Below are 21583 nucleotides of genomic sequence, written 5' to 3'. Positions count from 1 at the left end.
GGGTGAAAAAGAGCTATTATCACACTATCATCAAGAGTTCAACAGCTATGTCCCTAATACACACAATGTAAATCTCAACCTTGGACTCACTTTACCTAAGACAGGATCTAACACCCCATCATTAGGATGATATCATTTGTCTGTACCTTCCGAAATCGTTACCAATCACAGTTGAAAGAGCAAGAAGTGTTTTCGTGACGTGAGGGTAGGATTAGTCACAAAAACAACAGGGTTTGGTTGAGGGAAACTTCACGGCTGGAGTTCAAATGACTTCTGCGCTACTATTAGACGAGCTTTGTCGTCATGGTGTCAATAACAAACACTTGGCAAAGGGCCACTAATGTCGGAGTAGGAAAAAACAAACAAGCGGTTGCCGCTCATTATAAGTGTGTTGTTGACCCATCAATCCACTTGTCACTCTTTAACTACATCACCTCACTTCCCGTCATTATCACTCCATTCTTTCAGATAGCACAAATTTGCAAGTAAGAGGTGCAATTAGCGATTGCCAAACGCGTGAAAGCGACCCCAAAAGAAAAGGAGACACTTGGCGAAGTAAAAAATGATGCATTCTTTACATCCCGACTAAAGATATTATAGTTTTATTAAATGTCGTTACTGTAAGTCTCAAATGGAAAATAAAGTCCTGATACAGAGACTTGATTGTTGTCCTCCACATATGACTAAAGGCACCTTTATGGTCCATTGTACACACAACAATTATTCTTTTAGATAAAAACATGTTGATGTTCAACAAGGAGAAAAAATACATAACCTTTTCCTTCTCGGTTCCCTCTAATGATTTCCATACAGGCCCTAAATAATAGATGAGCTGTTCCTCTGCCAACAAATCTTCAGCTCAAACTTGTATTGTTTTCTATACACGGCGAGTTATTTTAGGTCTCTCCCATCGTGACACATAATAGTGAATTAGGGCTGTGCCCCAGTTCCCTAATTCCTGACTAATCTGTGTGTGAGGAGGCTTTATACACTTGTCATAGTTGAAGATTCATTAGCAGACAATGTGGCCTGAGGCGGCATGATACCTCACTGTTTTGTCAGCTCTGTGACCTGTATCTACAGTCAGCTCATTGTACCACATAAAATAATCCTCTTCTTGTTGTCTTCGGTGCTGTGTGTGCCCTGGTGTTGTACCCCCCCGCCCCACTTTTCTATCCCTAATCCCATGCTGTATGTTACAGTTTGTTACAGTCATTAGGCCCATTGTCTTCCCTCCACGGTCAGTGCCCTTAGAATACATCAGCTTGTTTGTAAAACAAGTCACACAGTTCAATGTGACTCAGGTCAGAAGACGACGTGCTGGGGAACTGCCAGGGTTGGTCTGGTGCGAGCAACAAAAAAAAATCAATTCACCTCTTTTCATACAAATGTTACTGATTCACTGAGTCTTAAACAAACAAAGGGCATAACAGAGGAGCCATTAAGAAGCTGAGCATGCATACGTCATATAACTGCAGGCATTGTCTTACAAATGGAGGTTGTTTCGGTGGGAATCATCCAGAAATGATTCATATACGTCATGGTTTAGAGGACATTTACCAGACAAGAGAATACAAATATAGCTTTATGGAAGGATGCTGCTCCGAGAAATAAATTAAAGACTGGCTTAAGTTCATCAATGTGGTGTCACTTTAATAACTAATTTAGAAGCAGCGAGAAGATTTGAGAAGATCGATACCTCTCTCATGTCTGTGTGCTTCGTAAGAAGCTGGAGCCAGCAGCTGCTTATCTGATCCTCAACTGAAGGCTGAGTCAGCCAGCGTGTCGCCACAGATTTAAGTAAATCTGTTTACCAGCAAATCTAAAAGCTCACAAATGAATTATCTGATATAATCTGTGTGATCGGCATTAAAAAAAGAAACTTTCAAAACAACAAATTGTGGTTTTAATGAATGTGTCGGTACAATACGAGAGCTACACTACAACTGTAATAACTTCATATTGTAAATAATCCCGGCTGCTTCACTGTGTTGTTTTAAGAAAGATTGTGTGGCTTCACATCGAACGAGGCAGAGTTTTTGTGTGGAGGATGCTCCTCAGTGGAACACCAATAGGATGTGTGGCAGAGCCATTTTGGGCAGGAAGTCTCTGGTGAATGAGGAATCTGTGACGGAGAAACGAACAAAGCAGAGGAAGTTGTCGGTTCACAGGTGCAGTATGGGGGTTTCCACATCCCTCTGCCCTTCACTCGCAGAAACAGAGACATTAGGTTGTGACGTCAATCATAAAAATTACGAGCAAGAAGAAGAAGAGAGACTTTGACAAATGAGAGAATTACTGGAAGAATTGAGAAGGGAAAGACAGGAAGTGGTTCGGCCGGTGATGGAAACGTCACTTATCACCTCTCAGCACCTCTCCATACACGCTGACACACATAAGCACACGTATGTAATTCAAACGCTCATACGATAGATTGTGATCTGACTCCAAACAAGCTGTGCATGACAGTTGTAAAGGATGCCTGCGGGCTAAACCAGGGCAGAAGCCAAGCTATGCGCAACAAGAGTGTGACAAATGAACTCAACATGAGCATGAATCAACCGCATTTAAATGATTACACCTCATTTTTAAACGTGGAGCACAACTTGCGCACTGAAATCAAGTCATTGCAATGCTATTTATGCAGCAGTTGTCTACTTTAGTTATTGTTTGACCTTCAGATTCATAGAGCATTAAATACTCAACAGGGAGTAATTCATCATCACGATGTAACTTTTTCTCTTTTCTTTTTTTATAACACCAAGTACAAGCGATCCGTTGGTTGTAAAACTACATTTAGAACTTTGTAAGGCGGGTGGGGGAGGTGTACAGAGGAAATAAAAAAAGGCAGTGAACCCAAAAATGAAGTCACGCACAGACACACACATACACACAAAAGGTACAAGTACCACATACGTAAGTGGGAGGAGTTTCCACAGGATCATTCGCCCAGCTGTCGAGGCCACAGGTGGGATTGTGGGGGAGGGCGGAGGAGTGAGTGAAGGAAGGAGTTTGTGCTTTCTGGGGCAAGGTTCTGCAAAGATTTGGGGTGCAGGGAGAGCGAGGCAGCTCACTGGCAGCTGGATATTGTCATGGGGTTCAGGGGAGCTTGCATGTCAGGGTGAACGGGTTTAAGATGAAAATGTGTCCAAGGAGACCCTGACGGACTGTTTGTTTTGTGGGGGGGTCAGTCCCTCAGGGGCCGGCCTGGGGGGTGCCGGGGTAACATAACGATTGGGGTCTCAGATATATATTTTCTTGGAGCAGTGATGGCCATGAAGAGTGAAGCCCTCGTGCTTCTTCTTCTTCTTCTTCCTGTTAATGTGAAAGCACTTGTTGTTTTGAGAGCGGCCTGTGCTGTCTTGGCCGTCACACAAAGTCTTCAAAATATTGTTTTTGCAGAGTGTTTGTGGGCGTGGGGGGAGAAGAGGAGGAGGAAGAGGAGGAGGAGGAGGGGCTGATGGGCGGAGCAAGGCGGGTGTAAATCGATCCTTTGTTTTCGTCCTTGCATATGTTTCTGAGAGGGACTTGTTTTGGTCCCGCTGAAGTGACTTTGAGGCGAGTTCTGTGTCAAAACCAGAGAAACGCCGCAGCAAGACAAAGAAATGTCTGACTAAGATCAACCAAAATGTGCTTATTTTGACAAAAACAAATCCCACAAAATGAATATGCTGCTGCTTTCAAATAAAACCTGCTCTCCCCTGATATAATATACGCTTAATTTCGATGAAACTACACTAATGATACCAATAACCCTAACTCTCTGAAAAACACATTGTATCTGCCAATCATAACTCCAGGATGTTCGGGTCCACATCTGTTTCTGCTCCATGCATCTGAGGTGAAAAGGTGGTGCGCTTCAGCTGATGTGTTTTTGCCCTTATCTACATCTGGGGAACATCTGGTTTGCATCTGGCTCTGGTCTTGTGCTATCGGGCTGTGCATGAGCGTGACAATATGTGTGTTTGTGAGAGAATGACGAGAAGAGGCCTCGGAAGATATTCGTCAGTTTGCAACCAATACTCGTAGCGTTGCTTTTGGACATTTGGAGTCATGTGTTGGTATTACTGTTACCGAGGTACAATCCCCATGGGTCATTATGTTTCTTCTTAACAAACATCTACATCACCAATTTTATACATATAAAGTTCAGTCTACGTTCCACAATGATGTCATGCGTCAACGGGTTCCTGTCAGATTGGGTTTAAGGTTTTAAAGCAATTGGCTTTTAGGAGGCAGTCTAATCTAAGACGCTATTGAGTTGCATTATGAGAAATGTAGGATTATACATGTTTAATAGTCTGGATATCTCATCTTCTGCTGCTTCTATTTTGACCATTCTTTCTTAAATCTGTCTCTTGTGAGTCCCCAAACCTAAATAAGTGCAATGTGAAATCAGTGGCGTACCCTTAAGGTCGGAAAAATCATGTTCTTTCACACGTCTTAGGAGTTTACACTCACTGAAATATTCATATTTATAATGGCTGCATTATATAGAGAGTATATTCTTGATGTCTCATAGATGATGAGTATCAAGTGTAGACATTTTCACAAATTTAGCCTCACACATTAATGTTTATGTTTGGAAACTATAAGATCTCCAACAGAATTGTTAACAAACCACACTTCTGTTTAGAACTATGAGACACAAACAACATTTTCTTTGAGCAAATTAAGTAAATGTATTTAGTTTCAGTTCATTCAGTGTGTTGGCACTTTTTCAAGTGGAGATTTCAGCCTCTCTAATTGACATTGTTTTATTGTAATAATAAGATGTATGTTGTTCCTCAACTCGTTGCGTAGATCTCTCAGGACGAGGAGGTGCGTGTCGTTCAGTCATGAGGCCTCTTTGAGAGACCGGAGAGATGCACTTCTGTCTCTCCGGATTGAAGTGAGTGTGTATGAGGGTTACATATCTGGATTAGATTCCTTGGAGCTATGATCTGGAACAGTGAGCCTTGAGCGTCCAGCGCTGGCGTAGGCTAAAGGGGAGAAAGGGAGTGCCCCGGCTTCTCTGGCCCAGAATAATCTCCCCATTCTGCCTACTTCTTCAGTTTTGTTTTTCACGGCACTGAATGGAGCGCTGCGCTCGTTACCCACTTCACTATTTTGAAGAGATGTGTCTGTGTACCACTCCAGCTTTTTGTCAATGTGCGTCCGTCCGTGTGTCATTTGAATTCAAAGTGGTTTCGAAAAGATGTATGAAAGTAGCGGTGACAACGAGAGAGACAAATGTGTGTGCGAAAGTGTGTATGTGTGTGGGAGTGAGACAGGAAGCATAGGGGCCCAGTCTCGGCCGCAAAGTAGTAGTACAGGGGACGAATGGGTTACTGTAGTGTGTCAACTTGTGTGTATGTATATATATATATATATATATATATATATATATATATATATATATATATATATATATATATATATATATATATACATATATATATATATACATATATATATATATATATATATATATATATACATATATATATATATATATATATACATATATATATATATACATATATATATATATATATATATATATATATACATATATATATATATATATATATACATATATATATATATACATATATATATATATATATATATATATATATATATATATATATATATATATATATATGATTATAGTTTGACGGTTTGTGTGGACTTCCCCCTTACGGGGCCAACAATGAAAACTCAGCATGATCAAGAACAAAATGTTTTCTCTTTAAAGTGGCTTCTGTATAGTCAGATGACTTCCCTCTCATCTATACTGTGCAGAAGTATTTTTTGTTCCCATTTTTCTGTATTTTATCTCAACTTCTCTCTTGACTTCCAGAAAAGAGCCCTGCGTGGCTCCACAATCAGCTCAAATGAAGGCCTCACAGTAGAAAACACATCATTTGTTCCTGTTCTTGCTGTCAGGAGGTTTGTTGTGCAGCTTCATCCTGGTAAGAATCATGCGCCACATGATGCAACAGGGTCATGAGCTCCCCAGCATGCTCCATCGCAGAGATGCTTTAATCCTGTGTTTTGATCCAACTGCCGTCCTCAAGCCTCGGGTCTTGATTGGCCTTTTCGGCTTGTCACACAACGTGAAAATATTACAGAAATACATCTTCTTTTTTTGTCGATAATAAATACCTACAGTATCTAATGTTTAGGGTGTGTAAAAGTGACCTCTCAGAGATCTTAATGTGGTCATCTGTTGTGATTGACATGCGAGTTTTTCCCCGTGAATTGCACGCTGCAGAAATGTTTTAACATAAGGCTGAAAATAGTTGACATATTTTGGGGAAGTCTCATTGCTCTGCGGCATTGTTGTGCTGCGCCATCTGGCGTTGTGTAAGAGCCACAGCATTGCGTTTACCATAAAGAATCACAAAATGTCAGCTCTGAATCTCGGCCCTGTTCTCGGCCCTGTGCGCACTCATGGCGCTCTCTGCTGGCGAACAAGCAGAACTGCAGCTTTAAAGTCAGTGATACTCTGAGCTAGTGTTCAATAGGTTTCATATGCTTATTTGTTAAATCAGCTGATTTTACATATATATAGATAGTCAAGGTAATTACTAGAAATATAATCCTCTAAAGTGCTTAGTTTAGGCGGGGTTTTACTCTACAGGTGTTACGTCATTGGGTGGGATCTATTGTGACGCCGTCAACCGAGGAAAACCATTAATATCGTAAGAACCTCCCTGCTTGCCCACATTTTTCAAACTTCACACCCCCAGTTTGTAATGGAGAATTCCTTTTAATAGTAACCCTGATGATGTCACCGTTGCATCATAAAGGGTTATTCCTCTCGCATGCCAAAGCTCCTCTAGATCCACAGAAAAAGAAAAAGAAAACTCTTGAGCAGATTTTGAATACGCAGCGTAACATTAACAATTTCAGCCTCTTAAACGTTACCCAGATGAGAGAAAAAAGGAAAGTTGAAACTGAAATGTACATCTGCATTGAGGGGAAAACGTATTGCCCATACTATGTTAATAAAGAAACTTAAACAAGATAAATATTTGCAAACTCATCTTAAACAAAGGCTTTGGAAAAAATGGTCTCCCTGAAACATGTTGTTATGAGGCTGGTTGCATGTAAACTGGGGGAACAACAGGCCGATGAAATAAGAGTCAAGAGTCAAACCCAGAATAACTATTCGCAACACAGGAGAAGAAACAGCACACTATAACCTTTACTTTTCACTTTTGATATTTTCTTCCTAACTATTATGCATCCTGCAGTAGGTTTTGAATTCAGGACTTCAGGACACATATCTGCTGCTGAATCCTCATATTCTCCCTCCTGAATGAATCTCAGTACGCTAAACATCCTTTCAACGGCGTTGCTGAGGAGTCATCCCATTGGTGTGGCAGCCGGCTCGGCCTGAGGCAGTGATCAAAACCAAACATGCGCCCCTCATGTTCGGTCTGGCATTGACCAGCCGAACAGCCGAGCGCTGATAGTACTGCTGTTAGTGTCAACGCGACGTGGCTGAAATCCACCAGCGCTCCACCCTCCTTCCCCACCTTGAGCTCAGAACTGTACTTGCCTGCTCTGCGTGTTTGTCTTCGCTGCTCAACTCTTTTGCCGTAATGTCCTTCCCAGGTTATGTCACATTCCAGCAAACATGTTGGGACAGAGAGCTCGCCTTAAACGGAGCAGCAAACAATCACATGCGCTCTCTTTTCTTTCATGTTTCCACTCCACTTACAGGATGACATGCTGCCTTGTGAATTTGGCCCTCGAGCAGACGCAGCTTGTGGAACAGAGGTTGTTTTTCCCCTCCCTCCTTCTTGTGCCGGTGAGCACAACAAGGTTTTCAACCAAACACACACACACACACACAAGTTGGTCAAATGGCTGATCCCACACCAGCAGCCTGCTCTCAAACCCCCCACCCACAGCTCAGCTTTCATATTCCCACTCACTGTTTCACCTTCTTTCCACCCCATCTCTCACGCTGTGTCACTGTATGTCGATGAACCAGTCATGGCAGTGACATGTGGAATTTTTCATTACCTCGCCCCAGGGGGAACCATGCTGCCTGTGCCTGTGTATCGTGCTGTTTTCATTCTCCACCCCTGCCTTCTCTCTCTCTTTATCTCTCTCTCTCTCTCTGTCTCTCTCACACACACTCTCTCTCTCTCACGCTCTCTCTGTTGTATTATTGTGAGGCGGACGGTGGTGAGCTGTGGTTTGTTTGTGCTTCAGCCAGCTGCACGGGGCAGTAGTAGTAGCTGTCAGTGACTGATCTCCTCTCCATGGCCTGTCAGCCCCCCGGCTCTGCCTCCTACACTGTGGTTATCATCCCGGTCAGGACCGGCCTCTACAGCCTGGACGCACTTCGCTTCTACCTATGGGTGAGGAGGGAACGTACGTGTGTGTGTGTGTGTGTGTGTGTGTGTGTGTGTGTGTGTGTGTGTGTGTGTGTGTGTGTGTGTGTGTGTGTGTGCAGGGGGTGGTAGGAGCGTGCATGTGATTGATTTCTAATCAGCTGTATCTCATGTTGTCTTTGTCCTGTGTGACTCCTGACGGAGTGATTCTTATCAGTCCAGCACAACACGACCACAGCCTGACCTCAATAATACATTAATAATGTAATTATACGCCTCTATAATAGTGTCAGATCAGTTTGGATGCATTAGATTGTGCCAGTGTACCCAATGAAGTGGTGTATTTAGACATATACTTCTATGGTGAGAAGCTCTGGTTAATGACAGCATATAAAGCAATTATTGAACTCACAACCTGCTGTGAAATATCAATTCATTACGTTTACGTGTGTGTGTGTGCGCGTGTGCGTGTGCGTGTGCGTGTGCGTGTGTGTGTGTGTGTGTGTGTGTGTGTGTGTGTGTGTGTGTGTGTGTGTGTTAGGAATCTCTCTGAGAGTACAAGCAAGTACAAGTGCTATGTATAGTAATTAAATGTATTGTTATTATATTGTAATATATGGAAGGGGTGTCCATAGAAAATCATGCAGGGAACCACTCCTTTCATCGAAAGAGAAACTCTCAAATGTGGTTTCGTTATTGACCCAGTCACAGTGTTTAACAGTATTTTCGATATCTTTTCAGTTTAAATGTTGTTTCCAAGCTTTAACCGCACTGCTAGAGACACATTTCTTGTAAATTAATTTTGTATTATTCATTATTTGGACCGTAATGCAACCAAATTTGAATATATTGTTGGTGTGGAATTGCTGTAATCGGAAACTGTATGTTTCATATTATTGTTTTTTCTATACATTAAAGTTAAATACTTGTGGAATCTCTATAGTCTGTTTGTCTGTGTTTGCTCCATGTCCTGGATTGTTTTGAAGGTTGCATGGCTGCAGTCATCCCAGTGATACATTCCCACATGTCAGGTCTGCCCCTCACAGCTTCCTGTTAAAGGCTCAATATAACCAGTTTTCCATTAACTGTAATCTATTATCATAAGAGGAGTTGTCATGTAGCTAACACACATAGATTTTAGATTATCATGGTGGACACACAGCTGTAAAATAAGCTCTTAAATTATATAAAAGGAAATTTTACATACCTCAAAACACAGCTACAATGAACCACTGTGTGATACAATGGTGTCATGAGTTTCTAATGTCCTTGTAATCCATCTAAGTGGCGTCCTGTCCTCATCCAGAGGCGGATCACCCGCCAACATGTGTTATGATTCCCCGCTTGTTGCAGCACTGTTAGACTCAGTGTGAGCTCATTTAAAGTGTTTGTAATGCAGCTGAGTGCGGACAAAAGGACTAAAGGCCTCCCGCTGCTTTGTAGATTGGCTCTGCTGATGTAAAAAGGAGCCTCGGGGCCTCTGGAAGACAACAGGCAGCGCTGTGCTGATCACGCTGCTGCAGGTCAGCTGGCTGGGGATTTTAGATTAAGATGTGCAAGCTTGTTAGTCAGCCTCCTGGTGCCATCAAATACACAAAGAGAGGGGACATGCAGCAAAGGTCACTGGCTGAATGTGATTACATGGTCAGCGCTTTACTCGGACGCTCCAACGTTTACTAATGTTGTCGATATCCTTTCACAAACCTGTTCCTGGATGAGGAAGGACAATTTCAATGTAGGCGACAAGGCACTAGGTAGAACTCTCAGGAACCTGTTTTTGTCTCCCCTCAGGTTAAGCGGCTGAAGGATCTCGAGAAGGAGAAGGACGCTCTGTGCTCTGGCCTGGAGATTCTGGAGAAGGCCCGCCTCTGGTACCTCCAGCGGCTGGAGGAGAACAGGGACAGGCATGACAACATCGATGCCAAAACTGGGGTCGGCTCCTTCCATGGGGGCGCGGCAGAGGTACGAGGCAAGGTCGGGTTCAGGGCCTCACACTCTTTACTGACTTGTCACTCTTGATGTCCCTCAAAAAAAAACCTGCCTGTCTGTATCTCTGCAGGCCCGGTCTTGCCTCCTCAGGCATCGGATCCAGCGAGTTAATGGCTCTCTGGGTTCTGTGATGAGTGAGGCCAACGTCACAAGTGGCAGCATCTCTTCTCTGCACGATGTGATGGCAGACAGTGACCTCCGGTGGCAGAACACAGTACTGACTCAGGTAGAGACAAGAATAAATACCATCTGTTATACTATAAATACTTAGCTTTAAACATTTTCAAACACTTTTTTTTATTGATCTTTACAAACGGGGGACATTTCTTTTCATAATTCTTGATTGATTCATCTGTTTGTGTCCATGACACGGCCACATTTTCTTCCTTTGACAGGTGGTGAGCGGCAAGAATCGTCGGATTTCTAGGTTAGAATTGGAAAAGGACGCACTCATGGAACAGCTTGATGAACTGCAGGCCCCTTGATTTCCAGCACACACACACACTAGAAGACACACAAGGTGTACTGCGAACATACGTTTCACTTAATGTCACGGAGTTGCTAACGTTTAACTACTTGTAAATATGTATTTAATTAATAAAGTACAGTAAAGGATGCAAAATTTGCTTCTATGTGTTCTTTTCAAAATAAATCAGTTTTACTGAAACGTTGGATAACTGACTTTATTCTAGAAAAGTCCTGTTGTGATGGGAAGCCCATGCTATAATAACAAGTTAGAAAATAGCTTTTTTATATTTTGACATATATATTGTTTGCATAACGGGAAAATCAGGTTACATTAGTTCTATTGCATTTACATTTTACACCAATTTGAATTCATATTTGAATATGTTCCACTGTTCAGCGCAGTACAAACACTTTTCCCATGATTTGCCCTTCGAGTATTTGAAAATTGAATTCAAATATATTTACTCAAATAACTTAAATAACAAATACTTTGGGATTTTCCCCCACAAATTCAATGTAACCAGCAATATGCAAAACTTCAATTAATATACCTTACATTACACTATGATTACATTGTATCTATTGGCAATGCTGAGTTGCAAAATTGGCATTATTTTTTTAGAAGTATTTTAGGTTGAAGTGTATTAATATTTTCTGCAGTAGGACACAACCTGCATCCCTGTTGCCCGTTGTTCCGTTTCCGCCTCTGAATGTGGGCTCTCTGTCTCGACATGTCGCAGCAACCTTTCCCGGAGGTCCTGCACTGATCGTACGTCGACTGATAAACTTTATCTATCTAAGTCATCGTGCATGTTTGCAGGTATTTCCCCTCTTGCAGCACATAGATCTGCAGCCTTAAACCTTAGACACAATTCACAGGCTTGACATAGAAATCTAATCTGTCTGACGGGCAGTTCTTGTCTCCATGTTTACTCCGAGGTCCACTTTACCCGTCTGTGTGGAGGAGATGCTGTTGTTAGTCTGAGCTCTGAACATTTTATAGTAGACTGTCTGCAGTGTCGACTGTGTTTACTCACATACATGCATCAGCAACAACCTTTCCAGTAAAGTATATCAATGCCTGCATGAAATCAGTGATGGAGACTGATTAGAATCAGCCTGCATCATGGGAGAAAACATCCTTTATGGCATGAGGCTTTCGTTTAAGTAGCTTCATGTTCTCGCTCTTCACAGTGGCACTGAACCATGAAGCCCAGGGTACCAGCACTTAACTAATTATTGGGTCTTATTCACATAGTGCACAGCCAAACCACTTTTGTTATGGGTATGTCACGCCTTTGTGGCTGTCAATGCCATTCTTCCATACCAGCACAGTTCACTTGAACTGCACTCTGCTGGTCTTTCCAAGCTCTTTTTTTAAAAATTTTTACATGTATACTCGTGTGTGTTTACTCCCCCGCCCATTTGTGGTTTAGGCCTTTTTGAAAACCTAAAAATTGTGAGCTGTTTCCGTGCAGGTCAGCGGAGGTTGGAAGTATAAACACGCAAATAGGTCTCCCAGATAAGTGCATTCCTTCAACTATTAGTGGAGATAACTTCCTGAGAGCCTTGAGATGCATAGCACGGTAGGCGTCTTAGAAGCTGCAGGTAGCTCTTCTGAACAGACGCTTGTGTTTTGACGTGCCATTTCTGTGCTTTAGGAGCCAGTTAAGCCTGTATTACTGTAATGCAATGTTCACGTGGCCAAAACTAAAACATGACGCAAGAGTATCAGTTTCAGGCGGAATAAGCCTTCTTCTTTGAAGACATTTTTAATGTCATAGCAGGAAACCACAGCTGTGATTAATAACATAATTAAACGGCTGCATTACATTTAAGTGTACTAATTAATATGACCTACATTTGTGCTTCTCCTTTCTATGACATGTTGTCCATTCAATTTAAATTAACCAAAACTTTAGATTGATGCATGGCCTTGTATTGTTGGACCCATCATTTATAGCTATGGGAATTATTCATTATATCAAGATTATTTTTGGTATATTTACAATAATTTATTAAAAGGAAAAAAATTCAAAGTGACTGAACCTATAGTAAATTCATCAAAGTGTTCAAATCGTCAAATGTCCTTCAAAATAGTCATTATATATATATATATATATATATATATATATATATATATATATATATATATATATATATATATATATATATATATATGCACTATTCAACTCATGCTTTATAATAGATGGTTAATAGATGGTTACTGAATTATTCTTTTTTTTGTAGTTCAGTGTTTCAAATTAGTAATTAGTAATACAAACTAACATAACCCTCACCACCACTAGATCAAAATGAAGTATTAAATGCAACTAAATCATCATTGTGATTTTGCGTCTAATATCCATCTTAACTGCTTTCTCTATTGTTTATGCTCAACTCTTTAGAATACAATTAGACATTGGAAATCAGGTCAATTACGCATGTTTTTACTTTCTTAACAATTGCATTAATGCACTGCATATCACAGAGAGCGAGAGAGTTCGAGTTAGTAAACTAGTAAACTATCCCACCACTGTCGCTGAGGCCAGTTTGGGATTCTCCATCACTGTTGCAGTCTGTCCTCTGCAGAAGCGGCGCACGGTTCCGCGCGTCTCCAAGTGGCATCTCCGCCGAGGACGCGTTTAAATCCAGCAGGCTCTGTAGCTGTTTGATATAATCGATAGCCGCCCGCAGGGTCTCCACTTTGCTGAGCCGTTTGTCCTCAAACTCCTGCGGGAGATGCTCCCTGAGCCGCGCGTAACCTTGGTTTACGCAGCGCACGCGATGTCGCTCCCGTTCGTTCCTTTTCCGGATAAATGCAGGCTCGAAGGAATAATCACACACACCGAGAGGGACGTGAACGGGGAAATATGATAACCGTCTGTATGGTGACCTCTGGCCGTGCACAGGGTCGAGGTATGCAGCGTCTATGTGGAAGGGCAGCCCAAGTCGTAGCGCATCCTTGTAGTGTGCTCCGCTTTTGTCCACGGAAAAGCCGTGGAGAGCCAATGGAGGGACATGATGTATATGCTCCTTTAACTCCTTACTGTGATAAGACATTTCTCTGAGAATGAAAAAGGAGACAAACTTGGATTAAACAGCTGTAAAATATATGCAATTAATTGTGCACCATCGATGCAACTTACCCCGACAGTCTCCTCACAGTCATCTCGAGTTTTCAGGGGGGAAAAAAGTTTCCTTTTAATTCTCGCCACTATATGGGAACTTCTTGATCGAGACTTAGTCGGTCTATGACAAGTTGTTTGTTGGCATTTTGTGGCCGTGCATGGTGGGTGTGATCCCATATGATCCGGGGCGGAGATGCAGCCATGACTTTCATCAAGATTAAACTGTTTACATAACGTGTTCTTCCTTCCGTTGACACTGTGAAGCAAATCTTATCATGAAGGTATGAGAGAAAATATACGGGCTTGAAATAACTGACTTTATAAACATGTATTAAACAGCATATATATCAATAAAAACATGTTGGAGACAAAATGCAAAATATTTTGCATTTTATTGCAGTTCATCATCAATTTATCTACGCTGGAATTATGTGATTTGAAAGATTGATGAAATGATAATGCGGAGAATGAGTGGAAATCACATAATTGATGAATTGTTGAGTGCGTCACAATGTTTTAGTGTTTTGGGTGTTTTGGGTATTTAACAGCCTGTGATTAATATGTTATAGTTGCAACTGATATGATTTTTATTGAGACAAATAAATTATTGTTGAACTTTATTCTTGAACTCGTGAATTATAATATCAACTATATCTCAAAAAATGTTATGACCTTTATTCGCGTGGGCTCATGCCGTTCCTTCATTAGCGTCACAATAAGTCAGACAATAAATCCCTAAGTAAAAAGTCTTGGTAATCTTTTTTTAAATCCCCAAAAAGCACAAGACAGAAACATTTCAGAAACAGTTTCATTAGAAACAAAAAAAATACTTTTATTTTGGCCGGTTTTCTATTTTTGTGAACCCGGAGAGTGAAGGGCAGAAGAACGGACCTGCGATCAGCCACAAACGCTCCTTTCTCACGGCGCAAGCGCGCATGCGCGCAATGAGCAGTAAACCATCATGGCTCCGTTCAGGGAGGTATTGTGCTGGTATGTTGTTGTTTTCAAGGTATCTTCCTTTTCACACAGTCAGTATTTTTTTGTAACAAAGCGTCCTGGTCTGTCGTGGCAGGTGTTTCTTCTATTATTAACGTTTTAACGCGTCTTAACTCTCTGTTGTGACGATGTATTGAGGTGCAAGTTGCCCAAGCTAACGTTAACGTTAGCTGTGTCACAACACTGGCTGTGGTTGCGCTTTACAGGCGTTTTGAAATGCATGCTAACTGCTGCTAAGTTGTTTTCACGTCAGGTGCTTTGTTTCCCAGGGAGAGACACGTGAAGGCACCATTCAGCAGTACACGGTTACGGACGGACATCCGCTGTTGAATTCAGGTAGCTGTTAACGTCGAGCTAACGTAGCGTGCGTCCCAGTTACCTGTGTCTGAATAACAGCCCGAAACTTAAGCAAGCAGCTAATTGTGTGGATGTCATTTGACTTGCTGTCTCGTTGCTGCGTGTGGTGGTTACCTCCAGGATGAACGACATGAACCTGAGTCCTGTGGGCATGGACCAGCTCAGTGTGCCCTCGGTGAGTGCCAGCCACCTGGGTCTGCCCACCTCCCCGACACACAACCCCATCCCCACTCCAGGTACGAAAGACACCGCCCGGCCAGGCCTGTTGGCTCGAGCTGTGCACAGTACAGTAGACCTAACGCACCAGACCAAATGTTGAGACACCAAGCACTACCCATTCAGCGTAGTTTAATCTTTTTGTTTATTTGTTCCTCTTGCCTCTGTATTGTGGCTCAGGCATGTCTGTGGCCATCCCCAGCCTGGGTCCCTCCCTGGGCTCCCTTCCCTCTGCCCTCTCGTTGATGCTCCCCATGGGTCCGCTGAGTGACAGAGGCGTGATGTGCGGCCTGCCAGAGAGGAACTACTCTTTGCCGCCGCCTCCATACCCTCACCTGGAGAGCAGCTACTTCCGACATATATTGCCAGGTGGGTTCTCTTTTTTTGTGTGAGATATACAACTCATCTGTCTGTATTGAAAGAATCAAAGCAGTCAGCCAGATTCTTGAAGTGTGGATGATTGTTTGAATGGTCTTCATTAAGAATGCTCTAATTGGAAGTATAGCCATCTTCCGGTTGCTATTTTACTGAACATATCTTAAGTTAAATGAAAAATGCATGCTTACTTTTTGTGCCGATCATGTTCCCTCTTTCTTCCCTGCTGTAGGTATCCTGTCCTATCTGGCAGACCGTCCACCACCTCAATATATCCATCCCAGCAGCCTTAACATGGATGGGACCCTTTCGGTGTCCAGCAACAATCCCTCAGGTCTTGATCCCTACAGTGGCCCTGGAGGCCCACTGGAGCAGGGCCTGGTGCCCATGGACTCCAGACAGGTGAGCGGCCAAGGAGACCTCCACCAGACTGGTGCTCATGAGCTGGACTCTACAGGATTGGCCATGGAGTCACGCGTCAGCAGCCCCATGTCCCCGGACCGGATGGGTGAGGAACTGGCCACCATGGACGGAGTGGTGGTGGTGGTGTCTGACACCCAACAGCAGCTTGGTGGAGGAAGGCAGCCTCAGCAACATGAGGGATTGACTGTGGTGGACTCATCTGGCGTGGTGATGCCCCTCCATGGACCCCGTGTTCTTGAACTACCGGTGGTGATGGAGCAGGATCATATGGGTGGCCGAGTGGGGAACACCAGGGGTGGTGGAGGAGCAGGAGGACTCGGGGAGCAGCTCCACTCAAATCGGGAGTTGAACTCTGGCGTTGTCAGTGTGGTGCTCACTGGCTCCATGGCCAGCCAGGTGCAATTGGAGCCGGTGTCGCTCCATGGGCACTCTGGGATGGGACTGGAGGCAGTGAATGTGTCCCCCATCACTGCAGAGGTGTCGCTGGGGCCAGAAAACAACCTGGTGCTGGTCAACTCAACCCTACAGCTCGAGGATTCTACCTCCAACAAGGAGAACATGGTCACTGCGTACACCATCTGTAAGTGTGTATTTGTAATAATGTCTTCTAAGGGTTAAAAAAAACAAAACAACTGCATCAATGGATTTGAAAATTGTGTTTTCTAGATCTGACTGACAACAGTCAGGAAGATTTGGAAAATATTATTATTTCACTGAAATATATCATTTAAAAACAACAAATTTTTAAAATCAGTCATAGAATTGAAATGACATGAGCATTGGCTACATTAAGAAAGCACATGACTTGGTAGTAAGTATAAGTGACTCTCACTTTTGTGCTTTGATTGTCTCCCAGGGTGCACTCTGTGTGAGCGCTCGTATACCTCAGACTGCCCAGAGCATGGCCCAGTCACCTTCATCCCTGACACGCCGATCCAAAGCCGGGCTCGTCTCTCTCTCCCACGTCAACTGTGCCTGCGCATCTCGGTAGCGGACGAACCGCTCGGTAAGAAAATAAACGCTCTCTGGGTTCCAAAATGGAATTTCGAAATGCACAAGTTCTTGCATTTAACGTAGAACCTCTTTAACATTGTGCTACATTTTGTATCTGCTAGTTCATTGTAAAAGTAAAAGCACTATAAGAATCTATTATGCCTTTTATATTAATTTGCTTTAAAATAGGTTGTACATGGGTCGACAATTCATTTTTTTGCCGACCATCAATTATGTTACTGATTATGTGCCTTTGCCCCCCTCCCTCAGGGGTTTTTGCACGGGATGTCATTCCTCCAAGGACCTGCTTCGGGCCGATGGTGGGCCAGCACTGTAGCAACGTGGACCTCTCTGATTGGCCAGAAAAGGACACACCACAAATATGGAAGGTCAGTGCGGTGATTTTGTTTGAACATCGGTTGTCACAGTCAGCCCAAAACTATTATAAGTAGATTAACCCATTGATCTATTTCAGATGTACCACAACAATGTGCTCGAATTCTATATTGTGACAACGGATGAGAATGAGTGCAACTGGATGATGTTTGTACGCAGAGCAAGGTATGAGCTGGATTAGGATAAAGATGTGCACTTCAGTTTTCTCCTCCCAAATTGTCAGTGCTCGCGATCAGCATTGCTGCTTTTGCTGTACTATCTCAGTCTGGCCAACAGGTTAATAATAGTCCCTGTTTGCTGTGTTTATGTATGTGTGTTTAGAACCCGTGAGGAACCGAACCTGGTGGCGTACCCTGCCAACGGTAAACTGTTCTTCTGTACAACCACAGAGATCCACCCAGACCAGCAACTGCTCTTCCATTACAGCAGAGACTACTGCAGGCTGATGGGTGAGCTGACCCATGATTACACATGTGTAGTCTTGATATTTTAAAGACGCCACACTTGTTATCCATTGATCAATGTTGACCGTTCCCCATCTGTTATGTCTTCATAGGTGTTCCGCAGGTCCCAGAGGGACAGATTTGCCATTGTGGCAAAGAGTGCTCCTCTTTCTCTGAGCTGAAGTCTCATCTTGATAGCCATAACAGTAACCACAGCCATAATCAACCTCCACACAGCCACAGCCCATCGCAGCAGGATCATTCTCAACAACAGCAGCAGCAGCAGCAGCAGCAACAGCAGCAGCAGCAACAGCAGCAGCAGCAGCAGCAGCAGCAGCAGCAGCAGCACCAGCAGCACCAAGAGCACCAAGAGCAACACCAAGAGCAACAACCACAGCAACAGCAACACACTCACCGGGAAGAGAAGCTGACTAATGGGACCTCAAGCTCCTCCTCTTCCCCATGGCCCTGCCACACCCACGCTGCAGGACAAACAAACAGTGACCACAACAGCGGCAGGGCCAGCAGTCTTAGAAACTCTAATAATGTTACCTCCAGACCAAAAGGTCAGGGTCATGTCCGAGAGAGGAAATTCAAATGCAGCATGTGTTCCCGGGCTTTTCTCACATCCACAAAGCTCAACGTGCACTTCATGGGACACGTTGGGATGAAACCTCATAAGTGTGAATACTGCAGTAAGGCCTTCAGCGATCCCAGCAACCTCAGGATGCACCTCAAGATTCACACAGGTGTGTACAAGTATCATTGAAATTGAAAGTGGTTTGGTTTGTGGGAACATGTGTCTTCTCAGTTGTCATACTTATAATAAGTCACTTATACATAGTTGAGTTTTTGTATTTATGAGTTATTTCCTGAAATGACTAGCTAATTCACGCACCCTTTACCACTTTTGAGTAGATTGATACAATAAAGTGAAAAACTGTAATTTTCCTAAATTTTAAACTTTAAAAACACACCTATTCTTGCTTTTAACGTAGAACCTCTTTAACATTGTGCTACTTTTTTGTATCTGCTAGTTCAGGATAAATTTAAAAAAAAAAACATTTGCAAAATCTAAAACTCTTTTTCTTCCCCCGTCTCAATAGGTCAGAAGAACTACAGATGCACAGTTTGTGAGAAGTTGTTTACCCAGAAATCCCATGTGGCATCGCATATGCTTATCCATACCGGCGCAGAGAAGCTCAAGTGTGATCTTTGTGACCGAGCGTTCATCAGGAAACAAGACCTGAAACAACACATGTTCTCTCACACACAGTATGTAACTCATTTATTGCATTCTTAACAAAGCTGTAGAATTAAACAGTTGGCCTAAAGATTGTGGTGAACTTTGTGGTAATTGTAGTATTTGTTTTACTTTCTGCACTCTGGTGTTTCTTTGCAAAAGAGCAAAAATAAGCGGTTATATAATGCATGCATTGTCTTCATGCGATTTCCTTTTTTCACCACAGTGAGCGTCGCATACAGTGCCCGAAGTGCAACAAACACTTCCTCAAGACCAACCACCTGAAGAAGCACATGAACTCTCACGAGGGCCGAAGAGACTTTGTCTGTGAGAAATGCCACAAAGCTTTCCTCACCAAATACCACCTCACCCGCCACCTCAAGATATGCAAAGGGCCCAAGACGGAAAGAGCGTCTCGTAAGGAGCAGGAATTGGATGAGGAAGATGATGAAGAGGAAGAAGAGGAGGAGGAAGAAGAGGAAGAGGAGGAGGAAGACGATGATGATGGTCGGGGAAGAGGAGGAGAGAGACTTGTAGACTCGGCAAGCAACGAAGACTGTGGTTTAGATGTTGGAGGATATAACTCTGAAAAGTCCCCATCACCACCACATTGACAACACTGTGCCTTTTGAGATGTCTTGTTTATTTATGTGCTTTACTACAGTAATAATGCTGTAGTAGTGCTCTATTCTTTTGCCAATTATCAGATACTTTGTCAAATTTAATTTGCAGCCTCTTACATTTCATCCATTCCATTATCTTGTCATGACGATGTTATTGTGTCGGCCACTCGCTCCACAGATCTCTTGCTCCGAGGTGAGGATAGGAACGTAGATAGCTCCGGTGCAACACCCGTATCACTGCTGACGCCGCACCAATCCGCCTGTCCATCTCACGCTCCGTTTTACCCTCACTTGTGATGAGGACGAAAGTCCAGCCGCTCTCCAGGAGTTTTGTTCCAGAACCAGTATTAAGCGTGGATGTTAGCCCCCAATTATATATCTCGTATCATTCCTCCTCCTGCAACAGCTCCGGTTCCTTCCACACCAGAGAGGTCGCAGTCCACGTCTCTAGAGCCAGTCTGCGATGCTATGGGGTCAGCATGCCTAGGTCTCTGTCCGTATCACCGTGCATCTGACCCTAACGACTATCCCTGCAGGGAAGAAACTCCACGTAGATTTTTTTTTGGGGGGCGTTTTTGTGTGTCAAGGTCTCCAGATGCTCGTGGGTGAGCTTCCCTCCCTGGTCTTGCAATGACAATACAATCCCTCCACCACATCAAGGTGAGATTCATTGGATTGCATGGTCACAGTTTTTCAATCGATATATGTTATGTCTCACCCAAACATATCAGTTCTGGTGAAATCATTTTTAATATAAGACGACTCATGAATATCTTACTGTATTTTTACAAAAACACTCATTTCATTCAACTCCGGCCGGTTTAATGTTGGTTGATGGGATTCGTTAAGCTAACTTTCATAGTTAAATATGCTAAGTCTTTTTTGTCTTACTCGATAACGTGGGATGAAAGGTTGATATTAATTTGTAGTTGCACAATATAATGTCAATTTAAATGTCTGATGCCATATCATTAGTCCAGATATGTAACTGCTAAATGGCCTTGGCCATTATTTATTTATTAAAACCAGGATTTTTAAAAATAAAAAAAAAAAGCATTTCTGTGTGAATGGAAGTGAAGCTCTTGGAAACAGGAACCTGGGCATTGTTGTGATACTTCTCATTGTGTGAATGTTGACTTAATGTTATTAAATGATGTATATTGTAGCTCCATCCTATGTGTTGCAGAAAGTTTTTTAATAAATTAACATTTACAGCTGTTTCATGTTATCGACTGATGTACATGACAGAGTTGTAAACATGGGTTAGCACCTAAATGGCTTCATTTTATTTTGTCTATTGTTTTTGTTTTTTGTTTAACGAAAATGTTCACAGACATGAACGTTGCTATCAACACATGGTCATTCAAAGCAACACTATATGGATAAAATGGATTAGTGCTTCCATCCATCTACTTCGATGTAATTCGTGACTAAAAACAGACCTTTGATCAGAGGTTGTTTGCTCTCAAGTAATGTTACTGCACTATTGGAAGAAAATGTCCCCTTCTTTCTTTGCACAAGTGTCGATATTTTTATGAGACAACTTGAAAGAAGATTATGTCTCTGAAGAAAATTATGTTTATATTCTTCCGTG

General features: G+C 42.8%; 3 protein-coding genes across 3 annotated transcripts; 2 read left to right on the top strand and 1 right to left on the bottom strand.

The window, feature by feature from the left end:
• Nucleotides 1-7721: 7721 nt before the first annotated feature.
• LOC137791858 (suppressor APC domain-containing protein 1-like) lies at nucleotides 7722-10875 on the top strand. The gene is made up of 5 exons (XM_068587050.1): nucleotides 7722-7804; nucleotides 8215-8363; nucleotides 10128-10298; nucleotides 10396-10551; nucleotides 10721-10875. The coding sequence occupies exons 2-5, from the start codon at nucleotides 8265-8267 to the stop codon at nucleotides 10808-10810; spliced, it is 516 nt and encodes a 171-aa protein (XP_068443151.1). The 5' UTR covers nucleotides 7722-7804; nucleotides 8215-8264; the 3' UTR covers nucleotides 10811-10875.
• A 2435-nt stretch (nucleotides 10876-13310) lies between these two features.
• On the bottom strand, nucleotides 13311-13965 carry LOC137791296 (achaete-scute homolog 4-like). The gene is made up of 2 exons (XM_068586108.1): nucleotides 13943-13965; nucleotides 13311-13860 (listed from the first exon to the last, which is right to left on the bottom strand). The coding sequence occupies exons 1-2, from the start codon at nucleotides 13963-13965 to the stop codon at nucleotides 13311-13313; spliced, it is 573 nt and encodes a 190-aa protein (XP_068442209.1).
• A 917-nt stretch (nucleotides 13966-14882) lies between these two features.
• prdm4 (PR domain containing 4) lies at nucleotides 14883-21215 on the top strand. Its single transcript, XM_068587139.1, has 12 exons — nucleotides 14883-14914; nucleotides 15190-15256; nucleotides 15398-15513; nucleotides 15674-15862; nucleotides 16101-16871; nucleotides 17148-17297; nucleotides 17555-17673; nucleotides 17760-17845; nucleotides 18002-18129; nucleotides 18237-18872; nucleotides 19230-19398; nucleotides 19593-21215. The coding sequence occupies exons 3-12, from the start codon at nucleotides 15399-15401 to the stop codon at nucleotides 19978-19980; spliced, it is 2751 nt and encodes a 916-aa protein (XP_068443240.1). The 5' UTR covers nucleotides 14883-14914; nucleotides 15190-15256; nucleotide 15398; the 3' UTR covers nucleotides 19981-21215.
• The last annotated feature ends 368 nt before the right edge of the window (nucleotides 21216-21583 follow it).

This window comes from Clinocottus analis, unplaced genomic scaffold (assembly GCF_023055335.1).
Source record: "Clinocottus analis isolate CAN_PGR_092001 unplaced genomic scaffold, fCliAna1.0.p SCAF_20, whole genome shotgun sequence".
Lineage (NCBI taxonomy): Eukaryota > Metazoa > Chordata > Actinopteri > Perciformes > Cottidae > Clinocottus > Clinocottus analis.
This window is presented reverse-complemented; position numbering and strand designations above follow the sequence as displayed.